Here is a 20,300-nt window from a genome sequence, read left to right as displayed (position 1 = left end):
CTCATATGTTTAATAATGATTAGGATGATGAAATATTTTTTGCTTATATTCTTAAAGGGAGCTAGATATGAAAATGTTTCAGAGAAAAAAAATAATGGAACACAAGCCATGGTGTATTTCCACTATAATATTAAAATAAACTCTGGAGTTCCTATGATGGCTCATCAGAAACGAATCTGACTAGTGTCCATGAGGACACAAGTTCAATGCCTGGCCTCACTCAGTGGGTTAAAGATCCTGCATTTTCATGAGCTGGATCTGGCATTGCTGTGGCTGTGGTGTAGGCTGGCAGCTACAGCTCTGATTTGACCCCTAGCTTGGAAACCTCCATAGGCCGTGGGTGCAACCCTAAAAAAACAAAATAAATACATTAAATAAAATGAACTTTTATAGTGTATGCCAGAGGAGGCTCTAATATCCATGAATCCCAGTTAATTTTTTTAAAAGCCCAGAATAGTAAGTAAGTAAGGCAATGTCAGTGTATTTCTTTGACATCAGTAACATTAATAATCATTTATATAAGATTTCACTCCGTAAGGTCAGATGCACTATTATATTTCTCTACGGGTGCCACCAAAAGTGTAACGCTGGACCAATGGCTAGCCTGTCGTAACTCAAACTCAAAATTCCAATTTGAGGATCTGCTGAGCCACTCCTAGCACAAATTAATGTATTAGTTAAGGCCCTGGGAAGAAATAGATGATACACTTAAAAAGAGCTGATTGAAGAGAATTTAATGAAGAAACTATTTATAGTATGTGGGCCGTATTAAGGGAAACCAACAAGGTATGCTCTTACACCCTGAGGCTAGCAGGCTGGCAATGGTGGGAAGCCTTGACCATATCTAGAATTGAAGGGAAGGAATGAGGAGTAGGGACAGTTACTGGACCCTGCTGGAGAGAGCCACTCATAGGAGCTGAAACCTTCAGTAGAGGAATGCAAACATTCCTCCAGAGGGAGGCCTGGCAGGAGAACGTTCCAGGATAATAAGTATTCTCTCATGCCCCTGATCGCCTGGTGGTGCTTCCTATTGACTAAATATAGTTGGAAGCCAGGGGCAAACAAGTCTGGCTAATGCAGTTATGGAGGTCAGCCTCTAAGGGCACAGAGTTGAGCCGAGAACTGCAGATAGTAGATTCATGCATCAAATAGAAACTGTTTAGCTCACAAACCCACTCTTTCTGGCTCTGACATCCATGCTATTTCTATAGCAATACCTCCCCTACTACTAATAATTCTTAGTACTCACTTTTCTAGTAAATTCTAGTAGTAATCCTTACTATTTCACTTTTTCATACCACTTAGGGAATTTTTTGTTGTTGTTTGCCATTTTCTTTAGAGTTAAAAAATGTTAATTAGATCGTAGGTATTTGATGACCACTATATAATTGGTGGGAATCAAAGAACAGTATTTGAGAGCTGTAGGTAAAAGCCACAGATGCTTGAACATTATGATGATTACATAATTTAACCTCACTTTGCTTTTCTGAATTAAAGAAGCAAAAATTAGAAAGGAATGTCAGGAGCTAAGAGATAGCAGCAGAAGTTAGAGATTAAAGTTTACTCTTCTACTTTAGATGAATGCACACCCCCAAAATTTAGAAGTGCACTCATTGTTACAGTTTTCACTTAGTCATTTAAGACATGGGGACTCATTTGCTAATTTAAATTTACATTTGACCAATAATAAAGCATTTGAATTGAATTACACATATTTTGTATAAATAATCTGATTTTTTTTTTCTTCAGAAATAGTTGTTGCTGAAAGTGTGGTTGTTATTAAGAAATTACTGCAAATGCAACCCATTCAACATGGTGAAATTATTAAACATATGGCCAAACTCTTGGACAGTATCACTGTGAGTACCAATTAAGAGACCTTTGCTTTCAGTACCAGTGCAGCCATATTTTATGCAGTAAATGATAGTTTTGTTAAAAATTAATAGACATACTAAAGTAAAATGGTTAAGAAAGCGGAACTGTCTGGATTCTAATCCTTGTCCTAAGGTTGTGCACTGTTGTAGAAGGAAATCACAAATCTGAAAAGTGGGAAGGATGCAGTAAATACTGGAGAATTGGGTTGGAATTGGAGATATCATTGTGAACTTCTTGGGTTTTTATATAGATATCTAGATGTGTCTGAGTGTGTATGTGCATGTATATATGTGTCTGCATGCATTTGTATGTACACATATGAATGCATACGTGAGAATACAAACATCTATTTCCTATCACTATCTTTTGAGGGCCTCCATGCAATAACAACCCCAATAGCAATGAGTACACCTCGTGCCCAGACCTTGGTTTGTTTTTTGAGATAATAATTTCATGCTATAAATTCAGAAATTCACCCTTTTAAGTATCTAATTCAGTGGGGTTTGCTGTATTGCTAAAGTTGTGTAGCATCACCACCATGTAATTCCAGAACATTTGTATCACCTCTGAAATCAAGTCCATAACCTGAAACTCTTGATCCTCCCTTTACTGCAGCCCCTGACACCCACTAGTCTACTTTCTATCTGTATGGATTTGATTATTCTGGGCATTTCATGCAAATGGATCGTATAATAAATGGCTTTTTGTGTCTGGCTTTTTCTCACTTAGCATGTTTTCAAGGTTCATGCATGTTGTAGAATGTAGTACTGCATCCCCTTTATGTAGACCTTGGTTTTTAATTTCCATTCCTCATTTAAAGGAACCAGGGCTCCTTAGAGAAATGGCTGATTTCAGAGCTAGAGCAAGGAAAGAAGATAATCTTGGAACATCTTGTTGGGTCATAAAAGCAAAGTAGTGCTCACAGAAATATAGAGACATGTCAAAAAGATACAGAGCCAGTTTGAAGGGGCTCCCACTGGCTAATTTGAGCAACAAAATAAATGACAGTAAAAGGAATAAAACCTGTTGAATAGGGTAAAAATCTCTGAATCTACACTGGAATGAATAAATGAGTAAGAAGAAAGGGAGGTTGTTCCTTAGAATGCAAAAACAACTAAGAAATGTAGAACGAATGATGGACTTGCCAGTCATCACAAGAGTAAGTGATTCTGGCAAGAATCATTAACAAATATTAAAAACTAGGGGTGAAAATCTGAGTAGTAACAGCAGATTTGTAAAGTCTCCAAGGATATCTTCATAAGATACTTCTTAATTAAGAAGGGCAAATTGGAGTTCCCGTTGTGGCCCAGTGGTTAACGAATCTGACTAGGAACCATGAAGTTGCAGGTTCCATCCCTGGCCTTGCTCACTGGGTTAAGGATCCGGTATTGCCGTGAGCTGTGGTGTAGGTTGCAGATGCAGCTTAGATCCCGAGTTGCTGTGGCTCTGATGTAGGCCAGCGGCTACAGCTCAAATTAGACCCCTAGCCTGGGAACCTCCATATGCCGCGGGAAGCGGCCCTAGAAAAAGGCAAAAAGACAAAAAAAAATTAAAATAAAATAAAATAAAGAAGGGCAAATTAAGAACTTTTGACTTTACAGCAGAGAAACCTAGCAGACCCTACCTGAACCAAATGAACATAGTTAACATTGCCACAAATGGGATCATATATACCTTCTGATAAAGTACGCCAAACAGAACTTCGCATCAAGTCTGTTGAGTTCCTGCCAAAAGTGAATAACTTGAATATCATCAAGAGGAAACATGAAACAAAACCAAGTGAGGATATTCTACAGAATAACTGTCTCATACTCTTTAAAAATGATAATGTCATGAAATGGTAAGAGAAACTCAGGAACCTTTCCAGTTTGAAAGAGATTAAAAGGATATGACAACTCTATACAACACATAATTTGGGATTTTTTTTGCTTTATAAAAGATTTTATAGGGATAATTGGAAAAATTCTCAGTCACATCTGGAGATTACGTAATTATATTGGTTCATTGTTCATTTTCTTGATTTTTTAATAATTCTACAGTGGTTATTATATAAGAGCATTCCTTTTATTACGAAGTTTACAATGAGGTATTTCAGGGTATTAGGACATATCTACAACTTTTAGTCATTTAGAAGCCAAAATATGTTTGTATCGTAGAAAACTAGAGCAAATATGACAAATTGTTAACATTTGGGAAATATGGATGAAGAGTATTCAGAAATTCTTTTTACTCTTCTTGCAAGTGTTCTATAAATCTGAAACTGTGTTTAAGAATTAAATTTAAAAATACTACTTTCTGCCGTGTCACTTACGAGCTCCATGTCCTTACATTAAATCATTTTTCACAGAACTAGAACAAACAATCCAACAATTAAATGGAACCACAAAAGTCCCAGAATTGCCAAACCAATTCTGAGGAACAAAAACCAAGCAGGAGGCATAACTTCAGGCAATATTACAGAGCCACAGTCATTAACACAGTGTGGTACTGGTACCAAAACAGACATACGGACCAGTGGAACAGAATGGAGAACACAGAAATAAACCCAGACACCTACGGTCAATTAATCTTAGATAAAGGAGGCAAGAACGTACAATGGGAAAAGGACAGTCTTTTCAGCAAGTATTGCTGGGAAACCCGGGCAGCTGCATGCAAATCAGTGAAACCAGAACACACCCTCACACCATGCACAAAAATCAACTCAAAATGGCTGAAAGACTTAAATATAAGACAAGAGGCCATCAAACTCCTGGAAGAGAACACAGGCAAAACATTCTCTGACATCCACCTTACGAATATTTTCTCAGGTGGGTCTCCCAAAGCAACAGAAATAAGAGCAAAAACAAACCAGTGGGACCTAATCAAACTGACAAGCTTTTGCACACCAAAAAGCAAACAAAAAGACAACCTACAGAATGGGAGAAAATACTTTCAAAGGATGCAACTGACAAGGGCTTAATCTCTAGAATATACAAGCAACTTACACAACTCAACAGCAAAAAAGCCAACAACCCAATGGAAAAATGGGCAAAAAACCTCAACAGACATTTTTCCAAGAAAGATAAACAGATGGCCAACAATTACATAAAAAAATGCTCAACATTCCTGATTATTAGAGAAATGCAAATCAAAACTACCATGAGATACCACCTCACACCAGTCAAAATGGCTATCATTGATAAATCCACAAATAACAAGTGCTGGAGGGGGTGTGGAGAAAAGGGGAACCCTCCTGCATTGTTGGTGGGAATATAAGCTAGTATAACCACTGTGGAGAATAGCATGGAGGTACCTTAGAAAACTATACTTAGAACTACCATATGACGCAGCAATCCCACTCTTGGGCATATATCTGGACAAAACTTTCCTTAAAAAAGACACATGCACCCGCATGTTCATTGCAGTACTAGTCACAGTAGCCAAGACATGGAAACAACCCAAATGTCCATCAACAGACGATTGGATTAGGAAGATGTGGTATATATACACAATGCAATACTACTCAGCCATAAAAAAGAACAACATAATGCCATTTGCAGCAACATGGATGGAACTAGAGACTCTCATACTGAGTGAAGTTAAGTCAGAAAGAGGAAGACAAATACCGTATGATATCAGTTACATCTGGAATCTCATATATGGCACAAATGAACCTTTCCACAGAAAAGAAAATCATGGACTTGGAGAATAGACTTATGGTTGCTGAGGGGGAGGGGGAGGGAATGGGATGGATCAGGAGCTTGGGGTTAAAGATGCAGACTGTTGCCTTTGGAGTGGATTAGCAATGGGATCCTGCTATGTAGCCCTGGGAACTCTGCGTAGTCACTTATGATGGAGCATGATAATGTGCTATAATAGAATGCGTACATGTATGTGTAACTGGGTCACCATGCTGTACGGTAGAAAAAAAAAATAATGAATTGGGGAAAAAAACCCAAAGTCTGAATACAAACAGTTGAAGTGGAAATTAAAAGGAAGAATAAAATATTCAATGGAAAAAATAAATAAATAAAACCTCTATACTTCACTTTTCCCATTTGTAGAATGGTGAGAGTAATGGAACCTATGTCGTTTTAAGTATTGTGTTAGTTAATAAATGTAATGGTCTTAGAACATTTTCTGGCACACAGCACTTTGTGTTAGCTGTTATTGTTATTCGTGTCGTATTTCATTCTCGTCTTCCCTTTGGAACTAAAGTTTTTGAAAGAATTAGCTGAAAGCTTTATTTCCTTACTTCAACTCCTCAACTCATACAGTCTGATTTTGACTTGTCGCACCACTCCATTCTTCTGTTTTTCCAGGGCCACTGACCATCTCCTTTATATTAAATCCAATGGATGGTTTTCTGTCCACCTCTTTCTTAATGTTCTGTTAGCGTTTAATTTCACTGGCCAGTTTTTCCCTTTTGAGACATTCTTGCTCCATGGCTTCTGTCTATTTTTCTTCAGACTCTTCTCCGTTGTGTTTGCCTTTTACTCTGCCTACCCCTTGAGTGTTGCTTAGTTTCCAGCTAATGTTCTATAACTACAAGAGTTTAAGGGGGGAGGGGTGTATTATGATCAGCCCTCGTATTTTCAAGTTTTGCATAGGTGGATTCAACCAGCAGTGGATGGAAATGTCGATATAAGTTGATTGAGTCTGTGTATATAAAACCCTCGACAGTATATTTAAATCTTTGTGTAAGTGAGTGCATGCAGCTCAGATCCCCATTGTGCAGGGGTCAGCTATATTTCCTTGTTTGAAGGTGGAGTAATCTGTACTCTGAGTCTGTTCAGAGGGATCATATTTGTGAAGTTAAAGATAATAGAGTACTAGGTTTGGAGCCTGCCAGTCAGGACCAATTTTTTAATCTCTGGTGGCACAGTTTTTTTTCCCTCAGTGTGTTATTCAGGCTTGCGGGGAGTTAACACGTTTATCTTAAAGCTAAGAGTAACACTCACAGGGGTCACTGAGCATCTGATCGTCTACCACATCCTCGCCGTATCTACTCTTACTGTTGGTTAATAATCAAAGTCAGGACTTCTTACAAAGATTGTGTATGAGAGGGTAAGAGAGTGGATTTGAAAACCAGATTGCTTGGGTTCAAATTTAGTCTGCGTTCTGCTAGCTTTGTGAACTTAAGCAATTTATTTGACTTCTCTCTGCTCTAGTTTGGTCCTCTGTAAAATGGGAACTGTCATACTAATAACTTCATAGATCTGTTGTAAAGAATAAATGAGTCAACATATATTAAATGCTTAGAACAGTGCTTAGTGTAAGCTGTTATTATGATTATGGGTATATTTAAAGTTTTTGTAGAAGGCAAATTTGATAAAGTTTAAATTTAGTAAGCATTCTTGTAGCTCTTTTTATGTTTTATTTATTTATTTAACATAACCCCTGTAGTGCTAGCTATATGCCAGGCACCATTCTAAGCACCTTAAAAATATAAATCACCATTTTTAATAACAACTCTGAAAGGTAGATTCTATTAGTATTCTCATTTTACGTAAGAGGAAACTGAAGCACAGAGAAGTTAGGTAATTTTCTTAGGTCACATAGCTAGTAGATCTGCTTTCTTAACCTACCAATCTGCTATATCTGTCTTCTGTTTCTAGTCTCTCTCTTTTTTATACTCAATTCACATGACCTGGCCAGGATTTTACTGTTGTTTCCTTTTGATTCCATCAAAACATTGACAAATTAGGCATTAGATTGGTCCATACTTGCGCTAATGTACAACAAATGTTTGACATTATTTGTCATTGATCTATTGATGAGAGATGGGAGGGTAAAACCTTTTCCTACTGTCTATTGAAATGGACATCCAGCATCCCTGTGTACTAAGCATCAAATTGCAGTAGTATTTTTAGTCATTGTAGCAATCACAGATATTCCTACAGGTATTTAGACACATCCCCCCCCCCCTTTTGGGTCTTTTTAGCGCCATACCCTTGGCATATGGAAGTTCCCAGGCTAGGGGTCAAATCGGAGCTACAGTTGCTGGCCTGCACCACAGCCACAGCAACACAGGATCCAAGCCATGTCTGTGACCGACCTACACTACACCTCATGGCAATGCCAGATCCTTAACCCACTGAGTGGGTCCAGGGATCAAACCCACATCCTCGTGGATACTAGTTGGGTTCATTACCACTGAACCACAACAGGAACTCCTGTAGATAACTTTAGACAAGTGTTAAATCTTCTAGTAAGGACCACTTTTCTAAGCAAGAACTAATAAACCAAAGCAGGGAACTCTAGATAGGGGAAGACAAAGAATAGTGATATAGACTATAAGTGCATATTTAGACACCTAACTAAATGTATAAGAATACACTAGCAATGTCTACCACAAATGCTAAATGAGAACTCTTCAAAAAGAAGGGACATAATATAAGGGGAATTCTAATAATCTGGAACTAAAAATGTTGAACAGTCTTAGAAAACCCATGGGTAGTATGGTATTGGGGCAGAATAAAAGGGTTTTTAAGGGAGGAAAAGCATGGAGGGGGGTGAAATTATTTTAGAATTTTCATCTTGTGTTTAAAAAGTAGTAAGGTGAAAAGAGATTATTTTAGTAAAAACAGTGGGTTTGGTAGGGGAAACGAGGTATTGTTTATAGAATGGTATATTATTTATAGAAAGATGGGGAAATGTGTGTGTGGTTATAAGAAATAGGAACGTGGAGTTATTAGCAGTTATCTTCTGCAGAATTTAGTGAAAACTGTGCTGTTACACTTGTTCTGGTCTTTTTAGAAAGGGAAAGGCAATGACAAAGGAGTGTTAGAGCATTCACGTGAATCCAGAAGCTTACACATGAAACCTGTGATAGTGTTTGAGACTCATATGAGGCCAATTGCAGACTTTCTTGGAAGAAGAATTTGTTGTATTTGATTATGTCCCTGTGTGGGGCTCAGGAAAAATGTTCGATCCCGTCAGCTTTCTCTACAACAATTGTTAGAATATTAGCCAAGTAAATTCTTTCTTACAGATCTATATAGCAAAGCTTTTTGTTTGTTTGTTTTTTGTCAGGCAGAAGATAACTATTAGTGGAATACAAAAATATGGTGGGAATTCCAAATTCACAAAAGGAAAAAAGAAATCAGAAATGTAAATAATATGTTTTTTTTAATTAAAGTGGAAGAGTTAAAATCAAGAAGTAAGATAGAAGAGGAAAAATCAACTATACCCTACTCTAAATATGAATGGAGTGATTTCTCTCATTAGAAGACAGACTTTCAATTGAAATGAAAAACAAAAGCTAGATAGAGGCCACTTATAATTAAAACAGCATAATCAGTGTGATAAAGTTTGAAAATAAGAAAGTAGGGAAAGGGGAGTTCCCGTCATGGCGCAGTGGAAATGAATCTGGCAAGGAACCATATGGTTGCGGGTTCGATCCCTGGCCTCACTCAGTGGGTTAAGGATCTGGTGTTGCCGTGATCTGTGGTGTAAGTCACAGACGTGGCTCAGATCTGGTGTTGCTGTGGCGAAGGCAGGCAGCTGTAGCTCCAATTAATCCCTATGAATATGAACAAGAATGTGAGATTTAAAATTAATTGATCCAGTCACTTGTGATGAAACATGGTGGAGGATGATGTGAGAAAAAGAATATATATATATGACTGAGTCACTATGCTGTACAGTAGAAATTGACAAAACACTGTTTATCAAGTATAATGGAAAAAGTAAAAGCTATAAAATTAAATTAATTGAAGGCATTTAACAATAAAATAGAACATAAAATGAAAAGGCCAATTTACAAAGAAATTAAGAAAAATCAACCTATGTACACAAAAAATATGGCAACCAAATAAATATCTAAAGGAAAAATCTATTGGAAATACTAGGAGAAACTGATAAAATATAGTTTTGGTGAATGGATGATTTTAATATGCTTTTCTTATATTAGATGTAACTAGTAGTAGATTTTAAGTAAGATGTAGATGTAAAGACATAGAGAAATTTAGATAATCAGAGTTCCCATTGTGCCTCAGCAGAAATGAATCTGACTAGTATCCATGAGGATGCAGGGTCAATCCCTGGCCTCGCTCAGTGGGTGAAGGATCTGGCATTTCTGTGAGCTGTGGTGTAGGTCACAGGTGCGACTCGGATCCTGAGTTACTGTGGCTGTTGTGTAGGACAGCAGATATAGCTCTGATTAGACCCCTAGCCCGGGAACCCTCCATATGCCATGGGTGCGGCCCTAAAATAAAAGACCAAAAAAAAAAAAAAAAAAGTTAAATAATAAAATAAATACTTGATTTAGTAAATATAGCTAAAATCTTATATCTCTTGAACAAATAATACTGGGACTTTTATGGATGTATCCAGAGAAGATTTACAAAAAATCATGTGCTTGGACATAAAATAAACTTAAAGCTTTTTTCTTTTTTGCCACATCCACAGCATGTGAAAGTTCCTGGGCCAAGGATCGGACCCAAGCCACTGCAGTGACAATGCCAGTTCCTTAACCCACTGCACCCCAAGAGAACTCCAGAGCTTTTATGTTTTTAAACCTTAAGCAATAGCATAAGAATTAAATAATTTAAAAGTATACTAGACCAGTTGCAAAGTAAGAAATATACTTTTAGGTCAAAGTTTAAAGAAAAAAATATAGAAAAATAAATACTTTATTTCAAAAATGTGTGGTGCATGGCTAAAACTGTCAGCATTTTTAAAATAAAGAGGCCAGAAATTAAAGCATTTGATGTTTGCCCTGAGATGTTTGAAATAGAACAATGAAACAACATATAAAAACTTAAAAGGGATCAAAGTCGATTGTGTATAATGAAATGCCAAATAAAGATAGTTGGAATTGATATAGACATCTTAAATCTGGTCTTTTGGAAAGATAATGAAAGTGGAAAACTGCTAATGACTCTGATATGGTGGAGAAAGCAAAAGTAGACAACTTGGGACTGTGCTGTAGAAAAGATAGAAATAATGAGAAAACTGTATGCTATTCTAAGAGCAAAAATTTGAACTTTTGGAGAGTAAAAGGGTGATGACTATTAACATATCCCAGGAAGCTGAAGTAGGACAAAGAAGAAAGAAGCAAGACAGTTTGTGATACAGAACACTGCAAATGGTCAGAGATTGGAGGCAAGTCACTCCAGAAGAAGGTGGTGAGAGATGTAGCCGACAACGACAATGAGGAAAGAGGAGCTATTAAATGCCCACAGTCTTTGCTCCTGTCCAGAGACCTGTTCACAAGAGAATAATTGCCGTGTGGAAAAGAGAGTGGGCTTTCTTAATCTGACCAAGCACCTGAGGACTCTTAAATGTGGGCATGTGATTCAAAAATTATGCCTGAGATCCTTTTCTTTTATTTATTTATTTATTTATTTATTTTGTCTTTTTGCTATTTCTTTGGGCCGCTTCTGCGGCATGTGGAGGTTCCCAGGCTAGGGGTCTAATTGGAGCTGTAGCCGCTGGCCTACGCCACAGCCACAGCACGCCACAGCCACAGCAACGAGGGATCCAAGCCACGTCTGCGACCTACACCACAGCTCACGGCAACGCCGGATTGTTAACCCACTGAGCAAGGGCAGGGAACGAACCCGCAACCTCATGGTTCCTAGTCGGATTTGTTAACCACTGCGCCACAACGGGAACTCCCCCTGAGATGCTTTAAATGAGACACTTTCTTCCTGAATCTCTGCCTGTTTCAGCTAAATCTTAGACCGCTGGATCTTAGACCAAGCCAATCTGACACTGTCAGAGGACAGACCCTACTGGGCATGTTTTCCCTCCGTGCCTAAGCCACTTTATCAAGGCAGAATCCTGGGCTCACAAGCCCTCTGGGAGGAGGAGCTACAGCAGTGATAGCCAGGAAGACCTCTTCCCACCCTGGCCACCTTTCTTATCCCTAAGATCAGAGTTGAAAGGAAGTGGGAAAATGCCCCTTGTGCCTGAGTGTGGGAATAGGCAACAGGATGCTCTAGATCTGCCCTGAAAAAAAGGTGGGCTCTTGCAAAGCTGCAGGAAGCCTTAAAGAAGCCCTTGCACAATGTGGCTAAAGAGTAAGGGCAGAGGAGTAATCTTGCATTTGATGAACAAGTAAAGGAGACCCACTGAGGTGAAATTGTTTGTCTGCAAAATGCACATGATCAGTCTGGGACCTGTACCAGTCTTCTTGCCTTGCTAGCCAGTATTCTTCCTCATATATGGCACACTTGTTTCTCTGCCCAGTGACAATGGTGAACTTTGAATTTAGACTTGGAGTTCCAGTCCTAGTTGCACCACTGACAGGCTGAGATGTTGAGCAAATTTCTTAATTCTTTTGTGCCCCAATTTCCTCATGTATCAAGTAGAGATAATGGTAGAGCCTCTTTCATAGGGCTTCTGTGATAATTGCCTGAGACAACACATAAAAGTACTGAAAAGCAGTGCCAGTAAAACATGGTAAGACCTCAATTGATGTAATTTTTAAAAAGAGAATATAGATTTTATCATTTTTAAGACTTAGATTCCATGTGTTTAGTAAGTATGACAGTTGAAAATATGAAAACCAAAATTTAAATTAATTATGTATTTAAAATTCATTCATATTGGGAGTTCCCATCGTGGCTCAGTGGTTAACGAATGGTACTAGGAACCATGAGGTTGCGGGTTCAATCCCTGGCCTCGCTCAGTGGGTTAAGGATCCAGCATTGCCGTGAGCTGTGGTGTAGGTTGCAGACGTGGCTCGGATCTGGTGTTGCTGTGGCTCTGGCGCAGGCCGGCGGCTTCAGCTCCAATTAGACCCCCAGTCTGGGAACCTCCATATGCCCTGGGTGCTGCCCTGAGAAGACAAAAGACAAAAAAAAAAATTCATTCATATTGAATAATTTATGTCAATAGTGCAGTCAACTTATATATTCTGACTGTGAATCTTTTATCCTTTGGCGTATCCTTCATTTGTAATAAACACTACTTTTGGAAAAAAGTTCTTCCAAAATAAAATACATACTACCTGCGGGTTATTATATCAAGGCTTCCCATTATGTTTAATAGGACAGGTGAGTATTTCATATTATTAAAGAAGAGTTTGAAAGGTGTTATTTTGTAAAGACTACAGAGCAATACTGAAGTAGCACTTTATCTACTCCTTGCCCAGGTGACTCACTACCACCTGCCATTTCACAAGTTAACACACTTGCCCTGCCACCCCCACTTAATTCACATTTAAGTTTTAACGCATTTTGATTCCAGATACAGAATATTGGATCTGATTTGCTGTTTGTATGCAGTTTGTTTAGATATCTACTGATTTTGTCTTTGACAAATTTAAATAAATAAAATTGATGTTTTTGCAGGATTTACTTTACACTGTTGCATTGTGCAGTGAGCTGATATAGTAACACAATAGCTTTTAAATTGAACTGCTTACAGAGTGATCTGTAAAATCTTTCTAGATGTCTTTCTATAACTGCCGTGGTCAGCTCAGAAACATTATTTGTTTTTGCAGGCAGGTTAATGGGTTAAAATGGCAGTGGAAAACTGCCTTCTTGTAGGAGGTTTAAAAAGTGCACTTAACCACTTGTTCAGAGCATTTAGAATAAAGAATCAGGCAGTCATTTACAATCCAGTTTGTCTTTGAAAATATTGAAAAGCAGGGGTTCATAATGAAAGTATTATATCATATGCGTACGTGTGTGTTATTAGTTTGGCTTTAGTTCAGTGTTCCTATTTATTCTGTGGTTGAAAAGACCATAAAGAACTAATTTTCTTACTTTTTTTTCATTTGCTTCAAATTTTTGAAAGTAGTGGCCATGGATTCGTGGTATCAGTGGTGTATAAATAAGAATCCTATAACTAGGCTTTTTATGCCATCACCGAAAAATTGGTATTAATATACTGATATTATTTCTTGCTATGAAGAGGTTTTCTATGTTTTTAAAATGTTTACTTGGAAATTTTACTGCTTTAGTTCTAGACTCTCTGAATATTATCCTGGCCCCCATCACTACCACCACCACGTTGAGATTTTCATTGTGAGCATTAAAACTTACTGATTTTTATTATTTTTAAAGAGTTACATTTTAAATGTATGTATTAAGAGTATTTAGAGTAAATATTATTTTAATCTTAGTGTATAATGAATAAAAATACAAATACTCTCTCAGACTTTTTCGGGATTGTCTTTTTAATTGCAGTGACAATAGTAAGTGTACCCAGAGGAAAATTATTTAAAGTGGGATAATAGATTGTGATATGTCATAGAATTCTAATTTTTATACTAGCAATATGTAATAAAATATTTAAGAAAAATAAATCTAGCATAACTGAAATCTGAAGTTGCCCATATATTCTTATTTAGGGATACTTTTCATTATAGCTGGCAACTTGAATTGTTTCATACTGAAAAATTTAATGTACTACTCAATTACTATTCTTTAGCTCAATTTAAAACAAGGGATTGGGAGTGAGGTCTTAATGCAGCGTAACCTTTGGAACATTAGAAATTGCCTCTTTCTTTCCAGAAATCAGTACACAGTAAGGATATCAGTTTTACCCTGCTGTATGAGTAGATTTAAAATAGCATTTAGTGTTTTACTTATACATAGTCCTTATACTTATTACATAAGTATACTGACCCCTTCTCTCTTACTTATTCTAACAGTAATTTAAGCATGATGCTGTTATCATAATATTTGAAAATATACACTTTGATTTTAAAGTTTTCTGATGACCTCTTCTAATTCTGATGAAAGACCCAACTTAAGGATGTCTTAATAATTTTATATTATTTCCTGAAATGATGTTTCGAAGGAATTTGAGGTGATAGATATTGTGATGAAATTTTAGCTATGCAAAGATCCTTATTCTCACTTTCTTCTTAAACATTCATATTGTGTACAGCTGTGAAACTGTAATGAAAACATTAAGACTTTATTTGAGGAATTGGAAAAGGACTTCACAAAAAGAGGTTTATTTCCTCTTGTGATGCTACCTCTTAATGATAGCCATTGGCTTTTTCATTTATTGTAAAAAGCAAATTTTCTATACTAGGTGAAAATGTTCACAGAAACTAATTTACATACCCATTCAAATTCCTTTTGGAATAAGGGAGGATACAAATAAACAAATAGTAATAAATCTAATTTGCATACTCCAAATAAAATGTTGGTCTTAATGGTGCTGGTGGAAGGTTTCCAATTTATAGCAAAGCATTTATTTTTAAGAAACAAATTACATGGAAATGTGCTTTATTAAAAAAATATATAATGCCAAAATGCAATATGGGACAAATTTACCTTATTCCTTTTTCTTTTGTTGATGACCAGATAATAGACCTAACATTCATGATTTTGTAAGCAGGCCTTGATGATTTTATCAGTTTTATTTATTTCCAGTGCTGTGATACAGCTACACAGAGGGCAGTAACAGTTGTGATTTGAAATCATAGTCTTTAAGGGGTCTATTCCTTTTTGTGTGTTAGCCATGGATTCTCTAAATATAGTTTGCAGAACACCTGTCTCAGGAATTATTTGTGATGTCTCATGAAATATGGGTTCCTGGGCTCCTTTACAGAATTACTGTCTTGATACCAGAACCTTAGAGCTTTAGTAATAACCCTAGATGATTTTTATTTTTTAATTTTTTGTTATTATTAATTTTTAATAGTTATTTCCCCAATACAATTGTTTTTCTACTGTATGTTATGGTGACCCAGTTATACATACATGTACACATTCTATTTTCTCACATTCTCATGCTCCATCATAACGGACTAGACATAATTCCCAGTGCTACACAGCAGGATCTCATTGCTAATCCATTCCAAAGTTTGTATCTATTAACCCCACGCACCCCACTCCTTCCTCCTCCCCCTTGGCAACCACAAGTCTATTCTCCAAGTCCGTGATTTTCTCTACATTTCTCCATTAATCAGAGATGTTGAGCACTGTTTCATATGCTTGTTGGCCATCTATATATCTTCCTTGGAAAAATGTCTGTTGAGGTTTTTTGCCCATTTTTCCATTGGGTTGTTGGCTTTTTTGCTGTTGAGTTGTGTAAGTTGCTTGTATATTCTAGAGATTAAGCCCTTGTCAGTTGCATCCTTTGAAAGTATCTTCTCCCATTCTGTAGGTTGTCTTTTTGTTTGCTTTTTGGTGTGCAAAAGCTTGTCAGTTTGATTAGGTCCCATTGGTTTGTTTTTGCTCTTATTTCTGTTGTTTTGGGAGACCCACCTGAGATAATATTCGTTAAGGTGGATGTCAGAGAATGTTTTGCCTGTGTTCTCTTCCAGGAGTTTGATGGCCTCTTGTCTTATATTTAAGTCTTTCAGCCATTTTGAGTTGATTTTTGTGCATGGTGTGAGGGTGTGTTCTGGTTTCACTGATTTGCATGCAGCTGCCCGGGTTTCCCAGCAATACTTGCTGAAAAGACTGTCCTTTTCCCATTGTACGTTCTTGCCTCCTTTATCTAAGATTAATTGACCGTAGGTGTCTGGGTTTATTTCTGTGTTCTCCATTCTGTTCCACTGGTCCGTATGTCTGTTTTGGTACCAGTACCACACTGTGTTAATGACTGTGGCTCTGTAATATTGCCTGAAGTTATGCCTCCTGCTTGGTTTTTGTTCCTCAGAATTGGTTTGGCAATTCTGGGACTTTTGTGGTTCCATTTAATTGTTGGATTGTTTGTTCTAGTTCTGTGAAAAATGTCATGATAACCTTAGATGATTTTTGTAGGCATTGAGGTTTGTGAGTCAGTACCCTAGAGCACGGCTTGGCACACTTTTTCTGTAAGTTGCTAGATAAGTAAGTTTTTTCAGCTTTATGGTTTTTGTTGTAACTACTCACCTCTGCTGTTATAGCATGGGAGAAGCAACAATGATACACGTAAACAGATGGGCATCGCTGGACACATTTGGCCCAAGGATTTGCAGATCTCTGATAGAAGCAATATTCTAGATCTGCGCTCTTTCCTTTACAAATTTTTTCTAAGCATTATTTCTGAAATCAGTTTTAATGAGATTTTCTGGTAACTGAAGAAAATCCGTAAATACAGGCGCACTTCCTGGGTATACATTAAATTCAGTAATAGATGTAAAACTTTTAACAATATTTAAAGCTTTTTCTATGTTAATATTAAGGAGAGGATGGTTACTTTATTTGTAATATTTGTGTGTAATTATATATAATTTATTTCTAATATCAGGTTCCTGTGGCTAGAGCAAGTATTCTTTGGCTAATTGGAGAAAACTGTGAACGAGTTCCTATTATTGCCCCTGATGTTTTGAGGAAGATGGCTAAAAGCTTCACCAGTGAAGATGATCTGGTAAAACTGCAGATTTTAAATCTGGGAGCGAAATTGTATTTAACCAACTCCAGACAGGTAAGAAACTAATTCTTAGTCTGCCTATGTGAAATCTACTTTCCTCTTTGCACTGATAATGCGGCTATGGTCTGTTCATATATTAGTCTGTCCATTCAGCAATTACTAGGTGCCTTTTTCTTTAATTTAGATGGTAGTGGTATAAAGAGATGACATTCTGGTCCAGTAGAGGAGAAAAATGTATTTTTAAAAAATGAAATAGTATGTGGTAAGTGCTGTAATAGAAGTATTGTAATACAGTGGAACTCCAGAGGAGAAAGTTATTGAAAGTTTGAAATAGAAAGAGGAGAGAGATCAGAGAAAGTTTCATAAAGGATAAGGACCTTGAGGAAGGGCTCTTAAAGAGTGTTTTCCTATGTGGAATAAGGAAAGAGGAGAGCAAGGGGCCAGTCCTGAAACAGCTTGGTGCATTCAGGAAGCTTAAAGTTGAATCTAGAAAGGTAGGCGAGGCTAGGACTTGTCCTCCAGGTGAAGGGGAAACCATTACATATTTTTTAGTGGTAGTATCATGGACCAGATTTGCAATTTAGAATATTCATTTTTTAAGTGAGTTGACTTTAAGAAACTGTTGGTAAGAGGAATAGCCTCTGTGTATAAAATACATAGAATCACCTCTATGTATAAATAGGGTCCTTTTCATTATTCTTTCTGTATCTGAATAGCTCTTCTCCATAGGTGGAGGACATAATCTGATCAGTGAGACTGAAAAGGATGCTTGCTCATTTGCAGCTAGGCCTCCTGGTAGGCTTTATGCTCTGTGTCTTGTCCCTGTTTCTCCTTAATTTTTCTGACTCTGACTCCTGCTTATTAGCCTTTATGATTTTACCCCCTTTATTTTCCTCTCTTTGTCTGTTCTTGTCCCCTTTCTTCTCTAAAACTCTCTCTGCCTAGATATCTGTGACACCCTTCACATACCACCCCACACCCTTCTATCGAAGCCTGATGTCTCGATCATTCTCTCCTTCCTCTTCTATCAGTGTTTGTCTCTGTCTTTCTGTATTTGCTATGTGTCTCTCTTTTGTACCTTCTCTGCCTACCCATAGGCCTCATTCACTGTAGTCCACTGACACTGGCGCTCAGAATCCTCAGGGTGACTCCTCAGGTTCTCTATGCTTTTGGATTGTCTTCATCCCTAATTGTGATATGAGTTGTATTATTAAAGCTTTTTTGGTGTACAGAATGTTGCAAATACTTTGAGCCTATTTCTGTGATTGAGATTCTGTCTTTACATTCTAAGTAAATCTTTGAAAGGAATTAAGTTTATCATTTCCAAGTATAGATTAATTCATGTGATGAGTTATTTTTTAAAAACTGAGTAAAAGAGAAAAAACTTGTGTTTTCTGTTGAGTTGTTTGTTTATTGGTAGAAACACTGTTTTATCCCGACACTCACTGTTTTCACTAAATCCAAGCAGTATTATGAAAGTCAGCATAACACCTCAAGTGTTATGATTTTTAGGACTCTCCGTCATAGCAATGATTTGGCTACTCTAATATATCTAGATTATAGATTATCATAAAAGAAAAGTAATAAAAAATTAGTATGTTAATCAAGACCGAAGTCATTATGTCTTAAACAAACCAAGTGAACTCTCTGTCCTTGGTCATCCTCTTTGTAGCTGTAAATAACTAATCACGGAATATAGTACTCTGTGTTCAGAAGTTGTAGAGTGTATTCCAGATCTTTTTATTCAATGAACTTGAAGATCATATACTTTGCATTCATGTTTTTTTTCTTGAACTGTATTATTCATTGGAGTTTTGGAGCTCAGCTTCTGAAGTGTTGTATTGTGTATTTTATTTTTTGTCCACACCTGTGGCATGCAGAAGTTCCCAGGCCAGGGATCAAACCTGCATCACAGCAGTGACCTGAGCCACTGCAGTGACAAGACTGGATCCTAAAGGCACTGGAGCCACATGGGCACTGCCTGTACTGTGCATTTTAGAATGATACTTAAAGATAACCACAATAGATTCAACCACCAGCTGATGCAAACATAATTAAACAACTCATTTTTAAATGAGTAGATATAAAAATAGATGAGTGTTATGTTCTGTATGATCGTGTTGTATTCTCCAGTTTCTCATTTCTGAAGAAATGGAGTTTGTGAGAATTCATAAATGAAAATTAGCATTAAAGACTGATTTTTAGGTGTCATCAACTTGACAGTGTTTTCAGTTGTGTGATGCATAATCCATTGGATATGAGACGGAGACTAAAATGATTGCTTTCACCTAAATATAAAAAATTTTTATATGTATTTATTTTAGCCATCTTTAACACCGAACTAGGGGTTCTCCTGGGCATTTGGGGCTGCAGCACTGTGCTCAGCCTGTCTGCGAGTTGGGAGATGCTTAGGGACTTGGAGGCGGGGTAAAGGGCACTGCTGCTGCTAGCCCCCTCAGCTTCAGCTCAGAACTCATGCTCAAGGGTATCTACTACTCCCTCCTGAATTTGCTCTGAATGAGACTGGGACCTGTTCCACCATCCTTGGAATCTCCTCCTGGCCTTGGTGGAAGACGTGGGGGAGCTGGCAGAACTCTTTCAATGGAAGCCTGATGAAGAGCCTTGGACCTAAGCCTGGCCCTCAGGGAACATGCAGCCCTTCGAGAGGAGCTTAGCGACGCCCTCATCTCCCTGGTAGCATTAGCAGCCCACAGTTGTGTAGATCTGCCCCAGTAAGCTCTCTCCAAGCAGGGACACCAACCTGTGACACTAACTAGCACATCTGTCCTGCTGCTCTGCCTGCAAGTATGCAGACTTGCCCCATGGGGCCACTTCAGAAGACCAGACTGTGAGGCCTCACCCTTCTTGTGAGTCTACAGGTCAGGCCACAGCTAGAAACATGGGCACAGAACTTGCAACTCAGCAAGGCATCTGAGGAGCAAAGGGTGCCCTGGCCATAGTACTACTCTGGTCCTTTCCTACCAGATCATGGGCCAGGGGGCTACATCTCTTGAAGTCTGAGCGCAAGAACCTCTAGAAGATAGCCAAGACAGCCAGCCTTCTGGTATTTCTTCCTCAATAAAAATTGTGGTTAGCAACTTCTAGATAAAATGAAGCATTCCTCTTAAAGTAAAATAAAAAAAAAATTAAAAAAAATAAAAAAAAAAAAAACT

General features: G+C 37.6%; 1 protein-coding gene across 5 annotated transcripts in view; it reads left to right on the top strand.

Annotated features, from left to right (window-relative positions):
- The window catches only part of AP3B1 (adaptor related protein complex 3 subunit beta 1), a 267,807-nt gene that overhangs the window by 133,904 nt on the left and 113,603 nt on the right, over positions 1 to 20,300 (top strand). For all 5 annotated transcript variants that reach the window (XR_014834747.1, XR_014834745.1, XR_014834746.1 and 2 more), the window contains 2 exon segments: positions 1,750 to 1,859; positions 17,005 to 17,181. Coding sequence is in view for 2 of the 5 variants with exons in the window: in XM_021076471.2 (XP_020932130.2) it covers positions 1,750 to 1,859; positions 17,005 to 17,181 (287 nt within the window). In the remaining 3 variants the exon portion in view is untranslated.

Source organism: Sus scrofa, chromosome 2 (genome assembly GCF_054392235.1).
Source record: "Sus scrofa isolate SSC_HxYL_T2T_F1_AM1 chromosome 2, Sscrofa_HxYL_maternal_Yorkshire_Landrace_v2.0, whole genome shotgun sequence".
Classification (NCBI taxonomy): Eukaryota; Metazoa; Chordata; class Mammalia; order Artiodactyla; family Suidae; genus Sus; species Sus scrofa.
Note: the sequence above shows the minus strand (reverse complement) of the source record. Positions and strands in the feature narration are given on the sequence as shown.